Here is a 25215-nt window from a genome sequence, read left to right as displayed (position 1 = left end):
AAATTACCCGATTACAGGGTAATTACTGGGGTACTACTACACATGCAAAAGGTTTTTAACGGTAAATGCTAGGCAGAGCGCTTTCTTCATATAGAATACTCTCCATGATTCCAATTTTACACGCTTTCTTTTAACTCACTCTGTTGTTGTTGTCGTATCCTCAAATCTTGTAACTCAATTTTAACCCACTTCCCAATGTGGTATCGACTTCAAACTTGGTATACTTATGTCATACTGATGACAACACTATATTATATCATTAAAATATATATTTTTAAACATTTTGTATATGTTATGTTTCGGCTTGGGTCTAATTGTCCACGCACAACTGACGTTGGCTGTAATTGGCCACGGTCCCTTACGTTATGGCAAGCTTCGGGGCCATTCCTGGAGTCGTGGAGTTCTGCCATTACTAGTTCATTTCATTAAAGCGTGTTTTTAAAACAGTGTTTTTTTATATTACTTATTAAATGGAAGCCACGGACTGCCCCACGGAGCTTTTAGCGGTAAACAAGGTACCATATTTACCGAGTGATACTTCGCGCTACCTTTACCCTACCGGGTAATTCTTCCGAGCTACCTTTACCCTACCCTTTACCTTACCCCTTGGCATGTCGACACCTTTACCCTTTGCCTTTACCCTTTCACCCGGTAAAAAGGGTAAATTACCTTACCTTGCCGAGGTCTAGTGGGGGGGCTAGGGGGTGATCACGTGTCCGGGGAGAGCTCTCGAGAGGGATCGAGAGGGAGCTAGAACGCTCGAGAAGGCGGGCGGGGCCACGGGCGGAGCGGCCCCAATAAGGTGGGTTCCTGAGAGGGACCGGGGTTGCTGCATTCTACAAGCTGAAGCATCAAGTCTATAAGCTGGAAGCTCTACGTCCTATGAGGCATCGACACGTGGTCGGGAACCCGCGTGAGGGTCTGACCCTTCGTAGCTGTAACTCCTACGTCTAGAGTAGTTAGCTGGGTGGTCACCGCCCTAGGCTGTATTTGATGAAGGGGCAGTTACCCCTTTGTGTTAACGGGTTGATGTTACATTAAAAGTGTTGCCTCTAAGGAACATTGTCTGCGACTCAGTTGGACTCACTACAGTATTCCCTCACCCCACGCCTCCCCACTTACCCCATCACTTCCCACAACCATCCGCCCACCCCTCCCCCACCAGCGTCACCCAAACCCCCTCCCCTCTCGCACTGGAAGGTTAAGTTGACTCATGCGACTTTTGTGCCCACAAAGTTGTAACGTTTCTGGTGAATGTGTTAATCAGCAAACAACTATTCTTTGCACGCACACACTTTTACGAGCACTCAAAAGTAGAACATTTATTTTTATCCCCAGAATTAATCAAATTTGATGTGCTGAACAAAAGTGGGTGGTTCGTATAAAGACAATTTAACATACAAAATGAAACCAGACACTTTCAGCACGTAAAATTTGATTAATTATGGGGTCAAAATAATGTATTTTCTACTTTTGAGTGCAAATAAACGTGTGTGCATTGGAAAAAAACTGTTCTTCCCTTTTTTAGCATGAAAAATATTGTAACTATTTAACAGCAAATATATTTTACCAGGTAAGGTCCACTTGAGCTATATATATATGCCTTTTTTAGAAGCGACCTGTCCACAAATGATAGCCCAATGAAGTGACTTATAACGTGGAGATTTATAGCAGCAAAATAAAGCACATGTTTATAAATATGCAGGGAAAAACTGGAGGACTGGAAAAAAAATTCATGCGTCCACGGGGAAAACATGCAAACTCCAAATATACAGGCGTCAGTGTCAGGATCGAACCTATGCCCTCCTGTATACAAGGCGAGGTAGTTAATATCTCGGAACTGCGAGATCTTAGCTTTTAAGAATAACATCACGAAAACCCTCAACGCCTATGAAAAAATCATCAAGACCTGGAATATACCCGATGTGGTCGGACCTCGAAAACCAAGCAGATCTGAGCTTGGACAGTGCCTGGATGGGTACCCACCATGCACACACAGGTTGTCATAAGGCTGGAGGGCCACTTTGTATTTATATCGTGTTGGACTATACGTTTATACTGGCCACCTTTACCAATCTGCACTGACCAGCCGAGGTGAAGTATGGTAAAACCGCCTCCACAACCACACTGCCCATAGACTCAACACTGCACCATAGTCTCAACACTGCAACATAGACTCATCACTGTCTGTGGACTCCACACTGCCCATATACTCATCACTGCACCGTAGACCTAACACTGTACCATAGACTCAGCAGAGAGTTACATCTCTATGAGTTTGTGTCTCTATGGGTCTCTGTGTGAGTTTGTCAGTCTCTATGTGAGTCGATCGGTCTGTGTGAGTAAGTGGGTTTTTATGTGAGTCTATGGGTCTTTGTGTGAGTCTATGGGTCTTTGTGTGAGTCTATGGGTCTCTGTGTGAGCTTATGTGTATTGGTGTCAATCTATCGGACTGTGTGAGTCTGTTAGTCTCTGTGTGAGTCTATGGGTCCTGTGTGAGTATGTGGGCCTCCGTGTGAGTGTATGTGTCTCTCTTTGAACCTATCGGTATCTGTGTGAGTCGATGGGTCTATATGGGTTTATGTATGATACTATGGGTCTCTTTGTGGTCTGGCACCACATCCTGGTGGTGCCGGATGGTCACACTTTAGTGGATGTGCTATGGGAAGAAAGCCAATTCAAAGCGAATTTTCCCCTCATGGTGCTCGTAGCCACCACAGTGGCCAAAGGGAGCTCTGTATGGGTGTGAGGTACTAGTAACTAAGCTTGTGCTGAAGGCCCGAGGAGATGGGTCTATTACGTCTCTTGACCAAATCTCATTTGGTGGAGCAAGGAGACTGAACCCACACTCCACCGCGAGTGGCCACATAGTACCGTCTGAATCTCTGTGGCATTCAGAAGGTTCAGTAGACTTGCTCCGGCTCCAGTTACCACTAGGAGTGGAAAGTCCTCTCTTCGGGGCAGGAGAATGCCAAACAACAGGGAGTGGCTATTATTTTGAATAAAAGCTTGAAGGGACCGTGGGAACCGGGCGGTGAGGTGTTGGAATCTGTAAGCCCCAGGCTACTTTAGGCTCGCCTCCCAATGGGCCGGAGTGATTGGAAGCCATGGGTCAGATCAGCCCAATAACAAAGGTAGGAGGCGTCTAGACTTCTGTGCCGCCCATTGACTTGTAATTACCAACATGCTGTTCCCGTATCGGCGCATCCACACAACATCATGGATGCACATCGGGTCCAAGGAACAACATCTGCTGAACTATATAGTGACAGAACAGGAGATGCGGGCCCATGTTCTTGACACCAAGACCTACAAAAGAGCTGATTTGACCACTGACCATCGGCTTGTAATCTGTAAGATGCACCTGCCATTCTTCCACTCCGGTGGTTGGTGTACATCCAATACACCATTCAAACCTACAGTGGCCTAGTCTCAGCTAGCTGATGAAAGTTGCTAGCGAGAATTCCATCACTGCTTGCAGCTGGAGTTGGCATCGTCCCCCACTCCCCCTGATACGAAGAAGAAATTGGCGAGGTTTAGGACTGCTTCTCATGCAGCTGCAATGGCTATTTTGGGTACACGGTCCAAACCTTCCCAGAGACCCTGGCTGACAAATGCGGTGTTTCGGCTGGCTGATAAAAAAATAGACAGGCCCACTCTCACCATCTACAGCATCCCACATCAAAATTTTATTAATTATGGGGTCTAAATAATGTATTTTCTAATTTTGAGTGCAAATAAAGTGTGTGCATTGAAAAACAATGTACCTGGTGCGGTGTGTAAAAAAAAGCCACAAGGAGAGACAAAGGCGGCCGGGCGTGGTGCTGGCCACCGACCCCCTCATGTCCCGTTCCGGCCTTTATAGGTGCTCGCTAACAGCACTTGCCCAACAGTTTGTTACAGGCTATACAGGGCATATTTGATCTTTATAGTTGTATATCTGCGTGCGTGCGTATGCGGGCAAGAGAGAGAGGGAGGGGGGATAGAGGACGTTGTTCGGACGTCGTGAGCTGGCCCGAGGGCGTCTCCTCCACTTGTCTCCAGGCCGGCACGGTAAGCACGGACCGGTTTGACTCTCGCTTCGTAGTGACGATGACGCCTCCGACACTGCTCATGAGTTGTGGTCATGTTCTCGTATTCGTTTTAAAATCAATAGCTACGTGGATAGTTTATAAATAAGAACATTACATAGTCTATTTTAATGTGTCATAACGTATGGAGACGCGTATGTTGTTGAAACGTGTTCCCCGTGTGTTTCTCTCTGTCTCTCTTTGTCCCTCTCTCTCTGTCTCTCTCAGTATCTATGTATATCTATGTCTCTGTCTCTCTCAGTCTCTCAGTCTGTCTACCTCAGTCTCTTTGTCTCCTTCAGAACCTCTATCTATCTCGGTATCTCTCAGTGTTTGTGTCTCTTTCAGTCTCCCTGTCTGCCTCTTTCTTTCTCTCTCTCTGTGTTTGTCTGTCTCGCTCTCTCCTCTGTGCCAGCGTGGACGGCACCTTCAGGTTTACCTTCTGAAACACTCGCTCGTCGCCGTGGCGCATTTAGCGCCACAGCGCGCGGATTTATAGTGTTTGTTATTTGTTTGCTGGTGACTATTTCGTATCGGAATTGCCTCCAGTGCTGTTGCTGCTGGCGGCAATAAAAGTTGTTTAAAAGTATCTCGGTCTCTTTCTCTCTGAGTCTCACTTCATCTCTCTTTCTCAGTATTTATTTCTCTCTGTGACTCTCTGTTTCTCTCTAAGTCTCTAAATCTGTCTACTTCTGTCTCTCCAGCAGTCTCTCTGGCTCTCAACCTCTCTGTCTCTTTCCCAATCTCTCTCAGTCGCTGTCTCAATCTCTCAAACTCTCTCAATTCATCTCTCTCAGTATATCTGTATCTCTCCATCTCTCTCTTTCTCCTGGTGTCTCTCTCTGTCTCTCTTTATCTGTCTCTCTCAGTATCTTTGTATCGCAATATCTCTCTCGCAGTCTCACTTCATCTCTCTCTCAGTCTCTCTGTCTGGCTTTCTTTCTCTGTCTCTCTCTGTCACAGTGGAGGAGGCCACACGGCCCCTAACCCTAAGCGCGCAGCCACTGCCGATCACGAGCCCTACCCAAAAGTCGCAGAGCAGGACGAGCAACGCCCCCCCTCCCCCCCTGAGCGCCATCCCAGACGGCATTGTGTGGGGGGGGGATATGAAGACATGCTCGATGGCGACCCGCCTCAGGACAGCACGGTGGGACAAGTGCCACTAACACCCCCGCTGCCACCACCGCACGCCCCTTCAGCATCCTCAGGGCAAGAGGAACCACCAGCCGGTGCGGGACCTGACGGCGCCACGCTGCAGGAAGGTGACGAAGACTGGCTCACCTCACCGGAAGGGAGAGCAAAAGAACCTCCACTACCAGAGGGCAGCCACCCTCTTCCCGATGGGGCCCTGACATCACCAACGGCAAACGAGCTTTCTGCCAAGTCACAGTTTGACGAGCTGGAGGACTCAGACGACGAGGTGTCGGAGACTGAAGGAGAGGACAACGTGAATGAGCTCAGCTACTCACAAGTCAACAGGGAGCGCAATTACTCACCTGGGGACATCCACAGCTTCCTCGGGAAAACTTTCAGGAAGCGTCAAGTTAGGGTCGGGGCCATTTTCCCTGACCTCACCGCTTTCCTCAAAGCGTCCCAAAAAATTTGCCACAACAGCGACAGGTTTGGTTTCTCGACTCAGGTATGCTACCGCCTAAAAGCGTTGATGTGCAAGGCGAAGAAGGAGCTTACTTCTGCCCAGAAGTAGCCCAGCCTCCCCCAACTACTGTTAACACTACCACCACCACACAACTACATGATGGCTTCAGCTATTAAGGTTGCTAGTCTGAACTGTAACAGCGCTCGCAGTGACAAGAGGTAGGATCAGATCTGCTGCTTTGTCAGGGAACACAAAGCAGATGTGACTCTCCTCCAGGAAACTCTCCTCGACGTCACTCTGGAGGCCCAATGCCAGCCTTTTCTAGGCGGCCGGGCCTTCTTCAGCCATGCCGAGGACAACCTCGCCGGCATGGCGATTGTGCTCAGTTTGCGGTTTGCACCAGAGAATGTCTCCTTCAAAGAAATCGTCAAGATTTCCAAAATTTTAAACAAACACAAGATCCAGGTCCGATTCAATACAGTACACAAAATCCGTGATCTAATCCCATCTGTGAAGGATGTCATTCCTGACATGCAATATCCTGGAGTTTACAAACGACATGTCTTGGACCGTGTTCGCGAACATAAGGCAGATCTGAAACACGACAGAACCAATACCTCTGCCGTGGCTGACCATTGTTATAACGCTGTGGGCTCGCATGGCATTGTTTTTTCCGAGACCAAGGTACTCTGCAAACCTTTGAGCTACTATCAAAGGTTTGTTCATGAAGCCATCCAGATATATAAACATAGACATAACTTCAACCGAGAAGATGGATACAAATTGTGCTCAGGCGAAGATGGCGGTGTACAGAACGAGGAAAAAGATGCTGGAAGGTGACACTGACGGCTGCTCTGTACTTCCAGTGTTCAGGCGCCAGCTTAAGGCGCGACTCCGGCTGGATCACGCATACCACACACATGTCGGTGATATGGACGTCTTCTTCAAATGCTGGGGAGCCGGAAAAGCCCTCTTTACCAGCGTGGACGGCACCCTCGTATTCACCTTCAGAAACGCTCACTCGTCACCGTGGTGTGCGCAATGAACAACACCACCACCACGTGACTTTTCTTTTATGTTGTGCGCGGTGCATTTAGCGCCACAGCGCGTGGATTTATAGCGTTTGTTTTGTTTGTTTACTGGTGACTGTGTATTTCATATCGGAATCGCGTCCAGTGCTGTTGCTGCTGGCGGCAATAAAAGTTGTTTAAAAGTCAAGTCTCTCAATCTCTTTCTATCTCAGTCTCTCTCTTTCTCTGGTACAGATATAACTTAATCCTAGTATCTGTCATGTCACGATTATATTCACAATTATATTCTTAATCATAATCTGTATTTAGACAGCAGCAGGGGGAGGAATCCGATGAGCTACGAAGCTCTTTGTCACAGATGTCCAGTAGGGGCACGGATTCAGCAAGTTACAACGACAAACAATACAAAATTAATGCAATGTTTTGACTTAACACTTTCGTGACTGCAGGAATTAATATTCTTTTGGTTATTTCGTTGAAGCCACGTAGATAAATAAATAAAGTTAATAAAAATAATAATAAATGAAAATAATATTAAACAAAAAACACTAATGTAGACTTTAGCCTGGTTATTAAGTTTGGTGAGTGTACTGGCAGTCTATAATGTCGACTGTAGCAATGTTATTAAGCTGGGTGAGTGGAATGGCAGTCTATAATGTCGACGATAGCCTTAACCTCGGTGAGTGTACTGGCAGTCTATAATGTAGACTGTAGCTTGGTTCAATGTAAGACACACACAGAGACACACACAGAGCGATAACCACAGAGAGACACACGTAAAGAGACACGCACAGAGAGAGAGAGAGACACACGCAGAAAGACACAGAGAAAGAGAGAGAGACACAACCTAGAGACACAACCTAGAGAGACACACTGATTTTGGAAATATTTTTGGTTAACCCTGCTATGTATGATTTATTTTATTGTCAAGGATCATAGGTTACGACTTGATTTGTCGTTTTCTTGTTTTTCTTGTTTTCTTTCCCAAGGGCACATATGCCCCGCCCATTTCACTGCACGGCGGAGCTCTTGTGCCACGCCCATTTTTGAAATCTTATAAGCGGTTGCCTTCGGTGACATTCCTCTTATCTCCTGAAAACGATCGCTTGTGTTGTAATCGAAACGTCGTGTTATTTTTTAAGAGATATTTATTTATTTTATATGTTTTACTGCCAGTACGCCCACGCAGGTTTAGAACCAGGCTACCTACCTTATAGACTGCCAGTACGCTCACTCAGTTTTAATAACCATTGCTCCAGTCTACATTCTAGACTGCCAATACGCTCACCAAGCTTAAAAACCAGGCTACAGTCTCCATTATGGACTGCCAGCACGCTCACAGAGGTTAAGAACCAGGCTCCAGTCTACATTATAGGCTGCCAGTCCACTCATCAAACTGAATAACCAGGCTACAGTTTACATTATAGACTGCCAGTACACTCACTCCGATTAAGAACCAGGCTACAGTCTACATTGTAGAATGCCAGTACACTCACCACACTGAATAACCAAGCTGCAGTCTCCATCATCGACTGCCAGTACACTCACTCCGATTAAGAACCAGGCTACTGTCTACTTTAGTGTTTTTTGTTCATTATTATTTTCATAACATTTTTTTAATTCACTTCATTATTTATTATTCTTTTATTCTATCTACGTGACTTTACCGAAAGAACCAAAATATTAATACTACAATGGTGAATCGTCACATGGCGCGAACACTATGCACAGCATTACTGCTTGTGGAGTCTGCCTAGGTAAGTCGCAGTGTGGAGTCAATGACTGGGCTGTCCGTCCAAGCTTTGTTTGCTACAGCGAGCTCGGCCTATAACAGCAATATCCCTATATGTCCTGCCTTTTGGGCCACCCTGTATAACAATAAACCTATGTGTCCTGACTGTTGGGCCACCCTTTATAACAATAACCCTATGTGTCCTGACTGTTGGGCCACCCTTTATAACAATAACCCTATGTGTCCTGACTGTTGGGCCACCCTGTATAACAATAACCCTATGTGTCCTGACTGTTGGGCCACCCTGTATAACAATAACCCTATGTGTCCTGACTGTTGGGCCACCCTGTATAACAATAAACCTATGTGTCCTGACTGTTGGGCCACCCTGTATAACAATAAACCTATGTGTCCTGACTTTTGCGCCACCCTGTATAACAATAACCCTATGTGTCCTGACTGTTGGGCCACCCTGTATAACAATAAACCTATGTGTCCTGACTTTTGCGCCACCCTGTATATACACATACACAGTTTAAACACACCACTATGAATGGGTTAGGGTTGGACGATATCACTGCAATATTGTCGTGCTATCAGTTTCGAGAGTTTATATTTTAATTCCGTTGTGTGTTTTAACGTAGCTATAAACATAGGAAAAATGTAATGTTTAAATTTCATTGTTAATATATATTTTTTCTTCTCCATACCAACCCGGGTTAATGTAGAAAATAATATTTCGGTATATGGTAAGATGCACAACGTGAAGTTGATTACCTGTTTATAAGATGCATCATTCATTATCCAGAGATACACAGAGACTCATAGAGATCCATAGAGGTACATAGAGACTCATAGAGAGGCATAGATACTTATAGAGATAAAGAGACGTATTGAGACTCAGAGATGCATATAGACTTATGCAGTCATATATAGAGACTCGTAGATAAACTTAGAGACACAGAGATGCATATAAATGCACAGAGATACCAGAGACTAATTGAGCCTTATAGAGATACATATAGAATTATACAGATAGAGACTCATAGAGATACGTTAGAGATACGTAGATATACATAGAGATGCAAATATATGCATTTCGACTCGTGGATGAACAGAGATACATAGATATACATATAATAAGAATAATGTATCTTTCCAAATATGTAGTTATCCTGGAGAAATCAGATGATCTATGAAGCTGTTTGTCCAGTTGTATTTAATAAATATACGTTAAGATACGCAGAGGCTCGCAGATATGCATAGGCATTCATAGAGTTGTGCAATGTGAGTAGATGTGCAATATTATTTTAAATTGCAATGTTAGTCTGAAGTGCCATTCTAGTAATTATTTATTTACGTTGAACTTATTTTACAACGTACGTAGCCAACCGTGATCGAAACAAACTAAAATACAAAAAGCAGTTCTAAAGAAATGAGTTGGTCAAAATAGGGTTAAAATATGCATAGCTCTCAGTGGCTTCCTCAATTCGGAAAGAAGAGAGTTTCAGTTGGTGCAGAAGAACATCCGAAAGCGACGCGCGATGCGGTGACTGCCTTTGTTCGATGGCCAGCCAGAAACTGCTCCTACTGCTGTGAGGATGACAAGCGTAGTTCGCCTGATGATGGTTAAGAGCTCCTTGAGATCAGCAGCGATGTTTCGTGGTTCATTTGTGCCAAGCACTTTGTGTGTGTAAAAATAGTGTGATGACCTTATACTTTATCTGTTTGGCAAACGGACAGCCAATGATATATATATATTTTAAAGATTTTTTTCACAATTTGTATTTGACCAGGCAAGGTCCGCTGAGCTGTTAAGCTTCTTTTTCAGAAGTAACCTGGTAACAAATGATTGCTCAATCGAGGGGCTGATTATTACGTGAACATATATAGCAGTTCAGAAGATAACCATCATGCCTCACAATGCCCGTGTTGAACTTGAAGCTATTCGTTGCGAGATTGGACCTTGCCAGAACAAGATCCATTCTCACAACCTCTGAAAAAGACAAAGACCCCCCCCCCCCCCCACCTTTACCTTTAACAGACCGTTGGGGAAAGTACTGTTAGTGAGCAGCACCTGCCATAGACTCAGTAATGTCCATATACTCAGCACTTACCCATAGACTCAACACTGACCATAGATTCAACACTGCCCATACTCTTTGGTTATTTTGGTAAAGTCACGTAGATAGAAAATTAATAGATCACGACGTTCCGATCGCAACACAAGCAACCGTCATCAGGTGAAATAAACACAGCAGGAGAATTGCTGGCGTAGGAGAAAGAGCTGCTGCAACAAGAGGTTATATAGGTTTTTGGTGGGCCCAACCCAAGGGTAAGTGGGCGGAGCTATTTAAGGAATTTGTACGTAAATGTAAGAGATTAGCATTTCAATCTGAGACGGCTCCAGCAACCGGGGGTTGTGCCAACGAGAAGATTAGCATGTCAATGTCAGAGAGCCAGGCAACAGGAACAAAAGACCCGCAAGAGCAAGAGATACACATGGAGAGAGACACACACAAAGAGACACACACACAGAGAGACACACACAGAGAGATACACACAGAGGGACAACCCACAAACAGAGACGGATATCCACATAGAGAGAGACACACACAAAGACACACAGAGACACACACAGATCGATAACCACAGAGAGAGAGAGATACACATAAAGAAACACAAGCACATGGAGAGAGACACACACAGATAGAGAGAGAGACACAACTTAGAGAGATACAAAGAGAGAGATACACACGTAGAGAGAGAGACCCACAGAGAGACTTGACTTTTATACATTTTATTCACCAGCGGCAATTGCGCTGGAATGTTTCCAGTATATCAGTATATCAGCCTTTATGGCAACAAAAACTCACACCGGCCCACACGCCACTCCGCGACGCGCAGCGTCGGCCCCACATTCACCACACACCATCCGCACAACATCGCCACCGCCCCACAGCCAAGTGTCCGATGCGCTTGTCATTCCGGGCTCTCACGCCCCTTTGCCTGACAGAACACCCCCTCCACTCCCACACCCTCACCCTCCTCCCCGGCGGGCGACGGTGGTGGTGGTGCCGTCTTTAGCGCTATGGGGGGGAAGGGGGCGGAGGTGGGGGGGGGCTGTTTTTTGACCTTGCTCATCAAGGCCTTCAAGCGGTAAATTTCCTGGCAGCTATAATTATACTTTTTCGGGTCCTGGACCACACACCGGGCCGTATTCATGAAGATCCCCCTTTTGGGGAAGCTATCCTGCACCCGGACGTTGCGCCTCCCATACGACCACTTCAAGGTAGTCGGGCGTGCACGCCTCTTTGGGCATCGGAGGCCAGCTCTTCGGCCTCGCCGTCCGTCCCTTCAGGTCGTCGTTGCTAACGCCACTCACCTTGCTCGCCTCTGACGCTTCAGCGTCAAAGTCGTTCGTCATGTCGGCGCAGGTCCCTTCTGTCCCCACCGCCGACCCGTCTGGGGCCAGGGCCTCACTGGGCTCGATCCCAAGCCCAGGCAGCCCACTCCCCTCAGATTCCATGGTCACCTCCTCCCCCCCCCGCGTCGGGACGGGCGAAGAGGTGCTCCCTGGAGCCGCAGCACCGCTCGGCACGCCAGTGGCGCCGGCAGCGATCGGTGACTCTTCTTCTCCCCGCATCGGGGTGGGTGAGGCCGGGTCCGGCGGTCGCGCTCCCGGCTCGGTTCGCGTCCGCCTGGTGCACGCCACCAGTGGCATCCATGGCCTCTCCTCCCATCTCCACCGGGCGGCTGGCTGGCTGGCTGGACAACGTCGCCAGTTGTTGCTGCCCTCATGAGCTGGGCGCTCTCGCGCCTGCCCATCCTCCTCTTCTTCCGCACCCCTCCGACGATGGTGAACCCTCCCCCGTCGTCGTCGGTTTTCTTCTCAGGTGCCGACTCTCTGCAATCTGGCACAGAGTCGGCACCACCTTGCTCCTGCTGCTGCTCCCGCTGCTGCTGCTGCTGTTGTTGCAGCTGCTGCTGCTGTTCCGCTGCTCCTGCGGCGGCGCCGGTGGGGGGTGCTCCCGCTGCTGCTGCTGCCGCTGCTGCTGCTGCCGCTGCCGCCGCTGCCGCTGCCGCCGCTGCCGCCGCCGCCGCTGCCGCCGCCGCCGCTGCCGCCGCCGCCGCCGCCGCCGCTGCTGCTGCACGTGATGCTCCCGCTGCTGCTGCTGTTGCAGCTGCAGCGTCGGCGTCGTCTCCTCCGTCGCTGCTCCACCAGACCCCACCACTCCCTCTTTGGTCCTGGTCGAGCAGTTCCTCCTCAGGTGCCCCACGCCGCCGCACCCATAGCACCGCGGCGCGGTTGTGGCCAGGTACACCGTGTAGACGCGGCCACCAGCGGTGCACTTGATGGCCACGTCCAACTCGGTGAGCCCACCTTTTAATATGAGGAAGGCCTGCCGTTGCCCCGACAGGATGTGCCTCATGGCAGGGTTCCGCGACCGCATGGGCAGCAGGACGATGCTCGAGGCCACCGGGCCGTAGCGCTGTAAGTCTCCCACCAGCTCCCCGTTTGTCAGGTACGGCGGCGCGCCTGAGATGGTAACTCTCACCGCCGGCGTGGAGAGAGGGGTGCACTGGACGAGCAGCCCCCCCTCCCCTCCGATGCTGAGCCCCCCCTCCATGACACGCGCCGCCGCAGCCACCGTGGCCACGTAAACCATGTAGCCGCGGTTCTCTGGCTGGACCACACGGAAGGCCGCCAGCCCGATGTGCACCGTCACCGCGGCAGCAACGTCATCAGGCGACATCCCCGGTGGCGGGAAACATCGGAAGCCGTGCTTGTCCGTGAGGGCCTCGTGCTGCCGAGCTGAGCCATTACACTCGCATGGCAGCAGCGCGACAGCAACATAAATAATAACAAAAAATAAACCAACAACAGTAATAATAATACTACTGCAGGTTGGAAAAACGGAGAGAAACACGCAGGATGACGGTGCATTTCTCCCCCCGTTCACCTCTCTCTAGGCCAGGCTCAGGCTTCACCTGTGCCCGGGCCTCCGTCTGTACACCTGGGAAGGCAGGAGCAACCACTAGGTGCGGCCACCCTCCACGGCGCCAGAGATAGAGAGAGAGAGACACACATATGGAGACACACACAGAGACCGAACACAGAGAGAGACTTTTGACTTTTAAACAACTTTTATTGCCGCCAGAAGCAAAAACACTGGAGGCGATTTCAATGTGAAATACAGTCACCCAGAGAGACACACACAGAGAAAGACACAGAGAGAGAGACACACACACAGAGAGACACACACAGAGAGACACACACAGAGACACAACACAGAGAAACACACACAAAGAGAGACACACACATAGGGAGACAACCCCCGCATGTCATTAATCACATCTTTTACAGATGGGATAAAACAACAGATTTTGAGTACTGTGTTGAAACGAACCTGTACCTTGTGTTTGTTTAAGATTTTGGAAATATTTTTTATAACCCCTGCTATATTAAGAATAATATCGGCCAATTTTTATTTAAATTAAATAATGAAAACAATCCGCTACTCACAGCACCCAGCATTTGGAGGTCGTAAAATACCATTCAACAACAAACTTCGGAGCAAATGGGGGTTAGAAGCTATCTGGAAATATAATGGTAGGTTTTTACCCTTTTAACTGGTACAAAACTGACACCTTTATTCAAGGCATCATGTTTGCAATGACCACAACACAAGTAGTCAATAAAGCAAACAAAAAGAAGCAACTCTGATAAGGATAATAATATGCACTGTCCTTGAAGTTGATTGGCCCACACCCGAGACGGCTTTCTTTAGAGCCTAGTCCCCATTGGTGTAGGGCCAGATGACACCAGAAGGCGTACCACTCAAAAAACAGTGCAATATCAGAGTATTGAGAGTTCGGGGTAAACATTTACACTATGAGATCTCTTTTACCAGTGGCAAAATATAATGGTAGGTTTTTACCCTTTTAACTGGTACAAAACTGACACCTTTATTCAAGGCATCATGTTTGCAATGACCACAACACAAGTAGTCAATAAAGCAAACAAAAAGAAGCAACTCTGATAAGGATAATAATATGCACTGTCCTTGAAGTTGATTGGCCCACACCCGAGACGGCTTTCTTTAGAGCCTAGTCCCCATTGGTGTAGGGCCAGATGACACCAGAAGGCGTACCACTCAAAAAACAGTGCAATATCAGAGTATTGAGAGTTCGGGGTAAACATTTACACTATGAGATCTCTTTTACCAGTGGCAAAATATAATGGTAGGTTTTTACCCTTTTAACTGGTACAAAACTGACACCTTTATTCAAGGCATCATGTTTGCAATGACCACAACACAAGTAGTCAATAAAGCAAACAAAAAGAAGCAACTCTGATAAGGATAATAATATGCACTGTCCTTGAAGTTGATTGGCCCACACCCGAGACGGCTTTCTTTAGAGCCTAGTCCCCATTGGTGTAGGGCCAGATGACACCAGAAGGCGTACCACTCAAAAAACAGTGCAATATCAGAGTATTGAGAGTTCGGGGTAAACATTTACACTATGAGATCTCTTTTACCAGTGGCAAAATATAATGGTAGGTTTTTACCCTTTTAACTGGTACAAAACTGACACCTTTATTCAAGGCATCATGTTTGCAATGACCACAACACAAGTAGTCAATAAAGCAAACAAAAAGAAGCAACTCTGATAAGGATAATAATATGCACTGTCCTTGAAGTTGATTGGCCCACACCCGAGCGGCTTTCTTTAGAGCCTAGTCCCCATTGGTGTAGGGCCAGATGACACCAGAAGGCGTACCACTGGTAAAAGAGATCTCATAGTGTAAATGTTTACCCCGAACTCTCAATACTCTGATATTGCACTGTTTTTTGAGTGGTACGCCTTCTGGTGTCATCTGGCCCTACACCAATGGGGACTAGGCTCTAAAGAAAGCCGTCTCGGGTGTGGGCCAATCAACTTCAAGGACAGTGCATATTATTATCCTTATCAGAGTTGCTTTTTTTTGTTTGCTTTATTGACTACTTGTGTTGTGGTCATTGCAAACATGATGCCTTGAATAAAGGTGTCAGTTTTGTACCAGTTAAAAGGGTAAAAACCTACCATTATATTTTGCCACTGGTAAAAGAGATCTCATAGTGTAAATGTTTATCCCGAACTCTCAATACTCTGATATTGCACTGTTTTTTGAGTGGTACGCCTTCTGGTGTCATCTGGCCCTACACCAATGGGGACTAGGCTCTAAAGAAAGCCGTCTCGGGTGTGGGCCAATCAACTTCAAGGACAGTGCATATTATTATCCTTATCAGAGTTGCTTTTTTTTGTTTGCTTTATTGACTACTTGTGTTGTGGTCATTGCAAACATGATGCCTTGAATAAAGGTGTCAGTTTTGTACCAGTTAAAAGGGTAAAAACCTACCATTATATTTTGCCACTGGTAAAAGAGATCTCATAGTCTATCTGGAAATCTCCAGATTGACGAAAGGTCTATGGCCCAACATTCCCAAAACGCTCTGGAGGTGCACAAAATATGCGGGCCAGAGAAAAACACATACGCTCAGAGCAGAGACAAACAACGTTTCTTTAACGGTAAAAGTTTGAAACTCAGCAAAAAGAACAAATCAGCGTGATACGACTGCAGTCTACAATAGTGGCTTTATTATTAATTTCCTCATTTTACTCGTATTCACCACAAATATATATTATTTTATATTGTATCTTTCTATCTTTGTAATTTCACCAAATGAACCAAATACATGAGCCCTGCCATCACGAAAAACTTAAGTCTAAACTAAAACTATTCCCCAGCATCGAAATATAACTCAAAATAAAACACTAATCCCTGGAGACAGACTCATAACGAAGCTTGGCAAAACCCTCAAAATAATGATTAAACACGAACAGAGTAATAACCACGATATATTAAGACCGGGGGTAACTCATAAGAGATACAAGGAATAAATCTAACACACAGGATCACATAATATGTATCCCATAGAACCAAAGCCTCCCCGGCCACCTTTGTCTTCCAACGGTTCGGCACAAACACATGCCAGCCATAAATACGTATGAAGGGGTCTCGAGATGACAAGCACTCAGAGGGAGCGCGGGGAGAGGCCGCGGGGAGAGGCCGTGGAGGGCATCTGTTTTTTTTGGTTGCTTTTTCTCTCGCAAGAGACGCGCAGAGAGGGGACGGGGTTTCACGTTTTTGGTTTAAGCACAAACGCACATCACGCAGTTCAGTCTGGTTTTCAGCCTTGCTCAGGCTTGCGGTGCCGCCGCGAGGGAGCAGGCACCAGACACCGACCATGGGTGCCGTTTCTCGCAGAACGCAGAGACGATGTGTGGTTAAGTGCGAGTGAGGCTTGCGAAATTCCAGCTATCACTCTCGTGAAAGAACCTGAGCCAGCGCAGCCCTGAAGTGAGGGCGGGAGAGGCACCAGCGGGTGCCTGTGTGAAGCTGTCAGCTGCACGCCAAAAGTGAAAGCAAGGAGAGAGAACGGAGCAGTGGAAAAAGCCTGACCGGCCGCCCGTGAGGAAGAGGAGAGCGCCATCGAATGCGCCGTGTGTTTAATACAACAACAACAACCGCCATTCGCCACTAATTGGCGGTGACGTCACCACGACGCTTGTGCCAGGCCATGTGCACCCTGAGGCCACGTGAAGTGTCGAACGCCCGCTGGCAGGAGGTCACGGGGCAGACCCAGGTGCCACGGGTCGACTGACCGAGATGACCGAGATGACTGGCTGATGCACCACCTGTGCCCCCTACTGTGCCAACTTGCTGTGCTTTAGCCACCCGGCGCTCCGCTCGTTGTTGTGCGCGTCGCTCCTCCGCCCTCCGTTGTTGTTGGAGGGCGACTGCCTCAAACTGCCCAGTAGCGTCCTTCACGAGCCTCCTCCACTGAGGCCGATCTTGACACCGCTGGTACCAGTCATCGGCAAGTCCACTCAGCTCCACGTCCTCCTGTACCACATCACTCCATCTCTTCTCTAGCCCGTGCCGCGCCCGTTTAGCCCCCTCGATCCGGCCGAACAAAAGCTGTTTAGGCATGCGGTGGCTGGGCATGCGGGCTACATGACCCAGCCAACGCAGCCTTGCCTGCCGGAGGAGCTCACTGATGGGACTTTGCCCAGAACTTTCAAGGACTTGTGAGCTCCTCACACAATCCAGCCTGGTTAAACCCAGGATGGATCGTAGGCAGGCCAGCCTAAATGTTTCCAACCGGCGAAGATGCTCCACTAGGGGGGTCCACGTTTCGCAAGCGTAGAGAAGGGAGGGAATGACCGTGGCCGAGAAGACCTGAAGCTTCGTGCGGAGCGACAGACCAGGTAGCTTCTACACAGCGTTACGCAACCGATGAAAAGATATTGCCGCTCGACTGATTCGGAGTGAGACCTCTGCTGATAAACTGGAGCCGGTCATAAGCACACTGCCCAGGTATGGGAAACTCTCCACTCTCTCCACAACTGCCCCATCACCGATTGAGAGTTGTGGGGGTGGAGTGCCCGATGGTACAAAATACCCAGGCAGGTGCTTAGTTTTGGTGGGGCTGATGGTAAGGCCCCACCTCTTAGTGACACGCTCCAGTCTCAGCAGCAGCGTCTCCAACTCCTCTTCTGAATGAGCAGCTATTACCAAATCATCGGCATACATAACGTGGTTGACCAATAGGGAGCCATCCCTTGATCGCACCCGGCCGTCGATCAGCCTCCCATTATATCTGTACCAAATGGTAATTCCCCCGGTACAGCTATTGAAGGCTTCACGAACTACGCAGTCGAAATAGATGTTAAATAATGTGGGAGCCAGAGGACATCCCTGTCGCACCCCAAGATGTACAGGGAAAGGCTCCGACTCCCGGCCACGTAGTTTTACCCGGGCCCGCTCACCATCATGAAGGTCCTTAATGATCGTGAGCAGAGGGTCAGGGACTCCGAAAGCACGAAGGACAACCCAGAGCCCAGTCCTACTGATGGTATCATAGGCCTTGACCAGGTCAATAAAGCAGAGATGTAGGTCTTTTCTGCTGTAGCAGACGGACAGAAAATATGGCATCTGTGCAGGACCGCCCTTTCCTGAAACCGCATTGGGGCTCCGCAAGCCTCTCCTCAGCGCGCCTAGCAAGGCGATGTTGAATAATCCTTGCCAGGACCTTACCCGGCACACTGAGGGGTGAGATGCCCCTGTAGTTGTTACAGTCGGTACGGTCCCCCTTCTTAAAGAGGGGGACCACCAGGGCATCCTTCCAGTCCTGCGGAACCCGTCCAGTGGTCCAGACTGTTGTTATGATGTCATATAGGGCAGTCTGTGCACAAACGCCACCCTCCCTCAGCATTTCGCTTGGGAGATCATCTCTGCCCGGTGCCTTCCCTGGTCTCAGACTCCGGATCGCCCTCAGTACTTCCTCAACAGCTGGTACCTCAGCCAGCCACTCACAGGGGGTGACCTCTTCCAATATTTGAGGCACCGCAGCCTCAGCAGGGTTATCCCCACTTTGTGCCATGATGTTTTCCTGGCTGAGAGATTTTCCCTCCCCCAGGACCTCATAGAAATGCTCAGCAAATCTGCAAACCTGTTCCTGGGGGTCGGAGATTGGATCACCGTTTTTTCCTCTAATGATGGTAATAGGTGTGGCGCTGCAGGTTACTTTTTTGATGGAGTTAAATAGTGATTTGTGATCGCGGGCCACTGAGGCAGACTCCATCTCCTCAGCAACCCGCGACCACCACCCATCCTTACAGCGCCTTACGGCTCTCCGAACCTCCGAGCGAAGGCTGCGGTAAACCTCCTCATTCTCTGACGTGGGATGCTGTAGGCGATGAGAGTGGGCCTGTCGCTTTTTCTCAATTAACCTGAACACCTCCTCCGTCAGCCAGGGTTTCTGGGGAGGTCTGGACCGCGTACCCAAAGCAGCCATTGCAGCTGCATGAGTCACAGTCTTAAACCTCGCCCATTTACCCTCGACATCAGGTGGAGTGGGGGACGATGCCAACCCCAGCTGCAAGCAATGATGAAATTCTCGCTTGCAACTTTCATCAGCTAGCTGAGACCAGGCCACTTTTGGTTGGAATGGGGTCCTGGGTGTACACCCACCACCGGAGTGGAAGAATGGCAGGCGCATCTTACAGATGACTAGTCGATGGTCAGAGGTCAGATCAGCTCCACGGTAGGTCCTGGTGTCAAGGACATGGGCTCGCATCCGCTGGTCCGTCACTATGTAGTCCAGCAGATGTTCTTGCTTGGACCCGGCATGTATCCATGATGTTGTGTGGATGCGCCGATGCCGGAAGAGCGTGTTGGTAATTACAAGCCCATGGGCTGCACAAAAATCTAGCAGCCTCCTACCGTTATTATTGAGCTGATCTGGCCCATGCCTTCCAATCACTCCAGACCAGGTGCCAGCATCATGACCAACTCGGGCATTGAAGTCACCCAACAAGATGACTCTGTCCCGAGTGGCCACTTTAGCCAGCACCTGTGACAGGAGGTCATAGAAAGCGTCTGACTCATCAGCTTTGCCTGCATCCCTCCACGGATGTTCGTCTTCGGTGGGGGCATAAGTAACCACGACCACCACTCCTCGCCTCTGGTTGATGGGAAGGCGAGCCCAAAGTATCCTGGGGCTTACAGCTTCCCACACCTCACCGCCACGCTCCCACGCCCCCTTCATTCTTTTGTTCAGAAGAAGAGCCACACCCTGTTGTTTGGCAGTCTCCTGCCCCGAGTAGAGGACTGTCCACCCCTCATGGTGGCAGGAGCCAGAACCGGTCCACCGGACCTCCTGAATGCCACAGAGATCCAGGCGGTACCGGTCCAGCTCCCGACAGAGGAGTGGCAGCCTCTCCTCCGCAGTGAGCGTTCGAACATTCCACGTGGCCATCCGCAATGGTTTTTCGTTGTTTCTGGAGGAGCCCCGAGGGTGAAAATTCAATCTCCTGGCTCCGCCAAATGGGGTTTGGCCAGGAGACGTCATAAAAGCCTGACCCCCCGGGGCCTCCGGCACAAGCTTATTAATTACAGGTTTATGTTTAATTCGTAGTTTAGTGGTGGTTAATTGAAGGTGGAGGGGTTACCAGCCCCTCGCACCCGTCCAGAGCCCCCGTTTAGCCACTGTGGTGGTCACAGACGCCATGAGGGGAGAGGCCAATGGGCATTGGCCCTCCCCCCACAGCACTGCCCACGACAGTATTGCCCGTCCGGCACCGCGAGGAGGTAGGAGGTTGTTTTGCCGGACGTGTTTAATACACACACACATCGACCAGCACCCGCTGGGAACCAAGACATCCAGCAGCGGATGAGCTGCGTGCGCTCTCCGACGACGGAATCATCACGCACCACGACGGCGAGCGTCGTGCCAACTCGTCATCCAGCTGCGTACAAACAGCTGCAAACGGCCATAGAGCATGGGAGCCAACCCGCCATCGCACGAGTGAACGAGCGCCGACAAGCACCGGGCGCCACCGAGCGTCGAGCGACCGAGCCTCTTCAAGGACAACATCGTGCCGACGCATCTCATCTAGCTGCGGAGAGAGAAAGCCGGCGGCTCACTGCAGACACGCCCGCGCGAGGGAGCAGGGCGTGAATCCGCTGGTTGTATACCCCTCCCCCACCCCACAAGCTCGTGACACAGCGCCCCGCCTCTGCTTAAAACAACGAATGTATCAAGGAGACAATCCACACGCACACAACACGCATATCGGGACGAATAAGATTGTTTCAAAAAGTTATCTTTGTATTTCGAGAAGGGTTGCCATTCCAAGGTGGTGCGTTAAATATCAACTGATCGTGAAAAGCAGTGGCTGCCCATCGAGTTACATGAATACGATTGTTAGAAGTATTTTAGTCATTCGTTTTCGCTAATTGCATAATCTTGACAATTATTTAAGTGACCTATACTTTGCCTTCGGGATATAATAATTTGCTTATTGCCTTTCGTATGACTATCGTTGCATGCCTGTTTTAAAGACTCTAGCTGTCGCCGAATATGCTCGCGTTACTCTGGAATTAACTGATTGTTATGATTACCCACTTTGACAACATAATCACTGAGGGTAAATGCACAGATCAATAAGAAACATCTTCAGGCGTACTGTGTTAACAATTCCAAACATAAGAGTTCGCATATTAGAGTGTCATGTTTTTGTTTACAATAAAAATTGCTTAACACATAAGTGTTTGAGTGGTTCTTTCCAAAGTTCATGCGTAACTATCTTATTTATAAGAACTGTATCCTGCGTTGAGATATGAATTTGGAGACCTAACATAATATAAACACACTAATACATAATCGATTAATGTTAAAAAAATAGTTGCAGTATTCCGATTGATAAATACTATACGAGGCAGCGAAGCTAAGCCTAATTATCATAACTACCAACATTAACATAATCGCAAACATTCGCATAAATTAATACGATTATATCATAATGTATGCACATAATTACACACACTGCCATAATTTCCGCGATTTACGTATTTTTAAATGTTATTTATTTATAAAAAAAAAATCCCAAAATTTTCATAATCCAACATCTACAACAGTCTCCACATGGCTGGGGAGACAACTTTGCGGATTGTACGGTCAGAATATCCATTCATCCTGAGAGCTTGGTGTACGTGCTCTACACCATCGGGCCCATTGCATCTCCGACCAGCACCACCTAGCCAGCGAGCTGGAGCACGTACACCAAGAATTCAGGATGAATGGATATTCTGACCGTACAATCTGCAAAGCTGTCTCCCCAGCCATGGGGAGACAACCATCTGAGGACCCAATCAATTTTTTGTAAAAAAATCTTAAACAAACACAAGATCCAGGTTCGTTTCAACACAGTACCAAAAATCCGTGATTTGATCCCATCTGTAAAGGATATTATTGCTGACATGCAATACCCTGGTGTCTACAAATTAAGTTGTGGCTGCGGCAGCAGTTACATTGGGGAAACGAAACGACATGTCTCCGACCGTGTTCGCGAACACAAGGCAGATCTGAAACACGGTAGGACCAATACCTCTGCAGTTGCTGATCATTGTTTTAACGCTGTGAGCTCACACGAAGGTACTCTGCAAACCCACCGGCTATCATCAGAGATTTGTTCATGAAGCCATCCAGATATATAAACACAGACACAACTTCAACCGAGAAGATGGGTACAAACTGAGCAATCATTGGAAGGACGTTATTAACCAAGTAATGTCTTAACTGACTGATGTTTCCATCCTACTTGCCTATGTCAGCTGTTATTTCCGACTCTCTGAGAACATCACCAGGTTAAATGTCTTTACATTAACGGGCTAAGTGTCTCAATAACACAGCTACCGTTGCCCCCTTTTCCTCGATGTGGCAGAAACTCTCGTTTTTTAACAGGCTATTACTGGCTGTCATGTTTATGTGTATGTCTCTCTCTTCGTGTTTGTGTCTCTCTCTATATGTGTCTCTATGTGTGTATCTCTCTCTTTTTGTGTATCTGTGTGTGCGTCTCTCTCTGTGTGGAGGTTGTCCCCCTATCCGTCTCTCTCTCTATGTCTCTCTGTGTTGTGTCTCTGTATGTGTCTCTGTGTGTGTCTCTCTCTCTGTGTGGGTCTCTCTCTCTAGGTGTGTCTCTCTCTGTCTCTCTAGGTTGTGTGTCTCTCTCTCTGTGTGGGTCTCTGTGTGTGTGTCTCTCTCGATGTGCTTGTTTCTCTTTACGTGTGTCTCTCTCTCTCTCTTTGGTTGTCGCTCTGTGTGTGTATCTGTGTGTGCCATTGTGTGTCTTTCTCTATGTGGATGTCCCTCTCTGTCTGTGGGTTGTCCCTCTGTGTGTCTCTCTCTGTGTGTGTCTCTTTGTGTGTGTCTCTTTGTGCGTCTTTCTGTGTGTGTCTCTCTCTCATCATTTGTATCTCTTGCTCTTGCGGGTTTTTTGTTCCTGTTGCCCGGCTCTCTGACATTGACATGCTATCTTCTCATTGGCACAACCCCCGGTTGCTGGAGCCGTCTCACATTGACATGCTGATCTCTTACATTTACATTTACGTACAAATTCCTTCTCTAGCTCCGCCCACTTATCCTTGGGTTGGGCCCACCAAAAGTCGATATAACCTCTTGTTGCAGCAGCTCTTTCTGTTATGTCAGCGTTTATCCTGCTGTGTTTATTTCACCTGATGATGATTGCTTGTGTTGCAATCGAAACATTGTGATCTATTCATTTTCTATCTACGTGACTTTACCAAAATAACCAAAGAGTATGGATTCCTGCAGTCACGAAAGCTTAAAATAAAGACAGCCCATAGACTTAACATTGCCCATAGACTCAACACTGCCCACAGACCCAGCACTGCCCAAAGACTCAACACTGACCATAGGACTGAACAGACTGTTGGGCCAAATGCTGTTTGCGAGCAAAGCCTATGAAGGCCGGCCCGGCACATGAGGGAGTTGGTGGCCAGCACCACGCTTGGCTGTCTTTGTGATCCTAGTGGTGGTTTTTTTACCGACCGCACCAGCTTCTCAGTTGAGGCTGATAGACCTATGGGAGAACCATGACTTGTTTAAATTATCGTTTTTGTTCATGTTGGTGTTGGCCGTGAGTGGTAATCGAACTCGGGTCTCTGCCAGGTTCAAAAAGCAGCACGCTAACCGCTGCGCCACCGCTCCATACACACACAAACACAAGGGAGGGTCGTATTTTCTATCTTATATCCGGTGATTTATTGCCGGTCAAGGTCGGGAGATTGTACAATCAAGCAATGAATCATCCATTGACTGCGGTCCATAACAACTTTAATGCATGCGCATTCAACCTATTCCGCTCCATACATGGCCAAATGTGTTAGTCAGAGGTGTGGAGGAAGGAGAAACAACTATGGGTCACTGCTGTGTAAGTCTATGGTTCTCTGTGTAATTCCATGGGTCTTTGTAAGAGCCTATGTATATATTTCTGTTGAATATTCGAATGCTCACTGCGGAGGAGAGGCTGCCACTCCTCTGTCGGGAGCTGGACTGGTACCGCCTATATATTTATGCTATTCAGGAGGTCCAGTGGACCGGCTCTGGCTCCTGCCACCACGAGAGGTGGACAGTGATTCCCTCGGGGCAGGAGACTGACAAACAACAAGGAGTGGCTCTTCTTCTGAACACAAGAATGAAGGGGGCATGGGAGCTTGGTGGTGAGGTGTGGGAAGCTGTAAGCCACAGGCTACTTTGGGCTTGCCTTCCCATAAATCAGAGGCGAGGAGCGGTGGTCATGATAAATTATGCTCCCACCGAAGATGAACATCAGTGGAGGGATGGAGCCAAGGCCGATAAGTCAGATGCCTTTTATGACCTGTCACAGGTTCTAGCCAAAGTGGCCCCTCGGAATAGAGTCATCCTGTTGGGTGATTATAATTCCCGAGTTGGTCATGATGCTGGCACCTGGTCAGAAGTGATTGGAAGGCATGGGCCAGATCAGCTCAAAAATAACGGTAGGAGGCTGCTAGACTGTTTTGCAGCCCATGGGCTTATAATTACCAACATGCTGTTCTGGCATCGGCACATCCACACAACATTATTGATGCACGCCAGGTCCAAGCAAAAACATTTGCTGGACTATATAGTGACGGAGAAGCGAATACAGGCCCATGTCCTTGACACCAGGACCTACCATGGAGCTGATCTGCCATCTGACCATTGACTTGTCATTTTTCCACTCCGGTGGTGAGTGTACACACAGAACCCCATTAAAACCAATAGTGGCCTGGTCTCAGCTAGCTGATGAAAGTTTCAAGCGAGAATTGCATCATCACTTGCATCTGGGGTTGGCATCGTCCCCCATTCC

The 25215-nt window shown here is 48.3% G+C and overlaps 1 protein-coding gene across 2 annotated transcripts in view; it reads left to right on the top strand.

The window, feature by feature from the left end:
• The first annotated feature begins 4034 nt into the window (after window positions 1–4034).
• LOC144719623 (N-acetyllactosaminide alpha-1,3-galactosyltransferase-like) overlaps window positions 4035–25215 on the top strand; it is a 65423-nt gene continuing 44242 nt past the window's right edge. The window contains exon 1 of one of the 2 annotated variants that reach the window (XM_078595727.1): window positions 4035–4053. Coding sequence is in view for 1 of the 2 variants with exons in the window: in XM_078595726.1 (XP_078451852.1) it covers window positions 8422–8455 (34 nt within the window). In the remaining variant the exon portion in view is untranslated. The other variant, XM_078595726.1, reaches the window with a different exon arrangement.

Source organism: Lampetra planeri, chromosome 6 (assembly GCF_965212315.1).
Source record: "Lampetra planeri chromosome 6, kcLamPlan1.2.h2, whole genome shotgun sequence".
In the NCBI taxonomy this organism is placed as follows: Eukaryota; Metazoa; Chordata; class Hyperoartia; order Petromyzontiformes; family Petromyzontidae; genus Lampetra; species Lampetra planeri.
The sequence above is the reverse complement of the archived record's forward strand: the minus strand, read 5'-3'. Positions and strand labels throughout refer to the sequence as shown.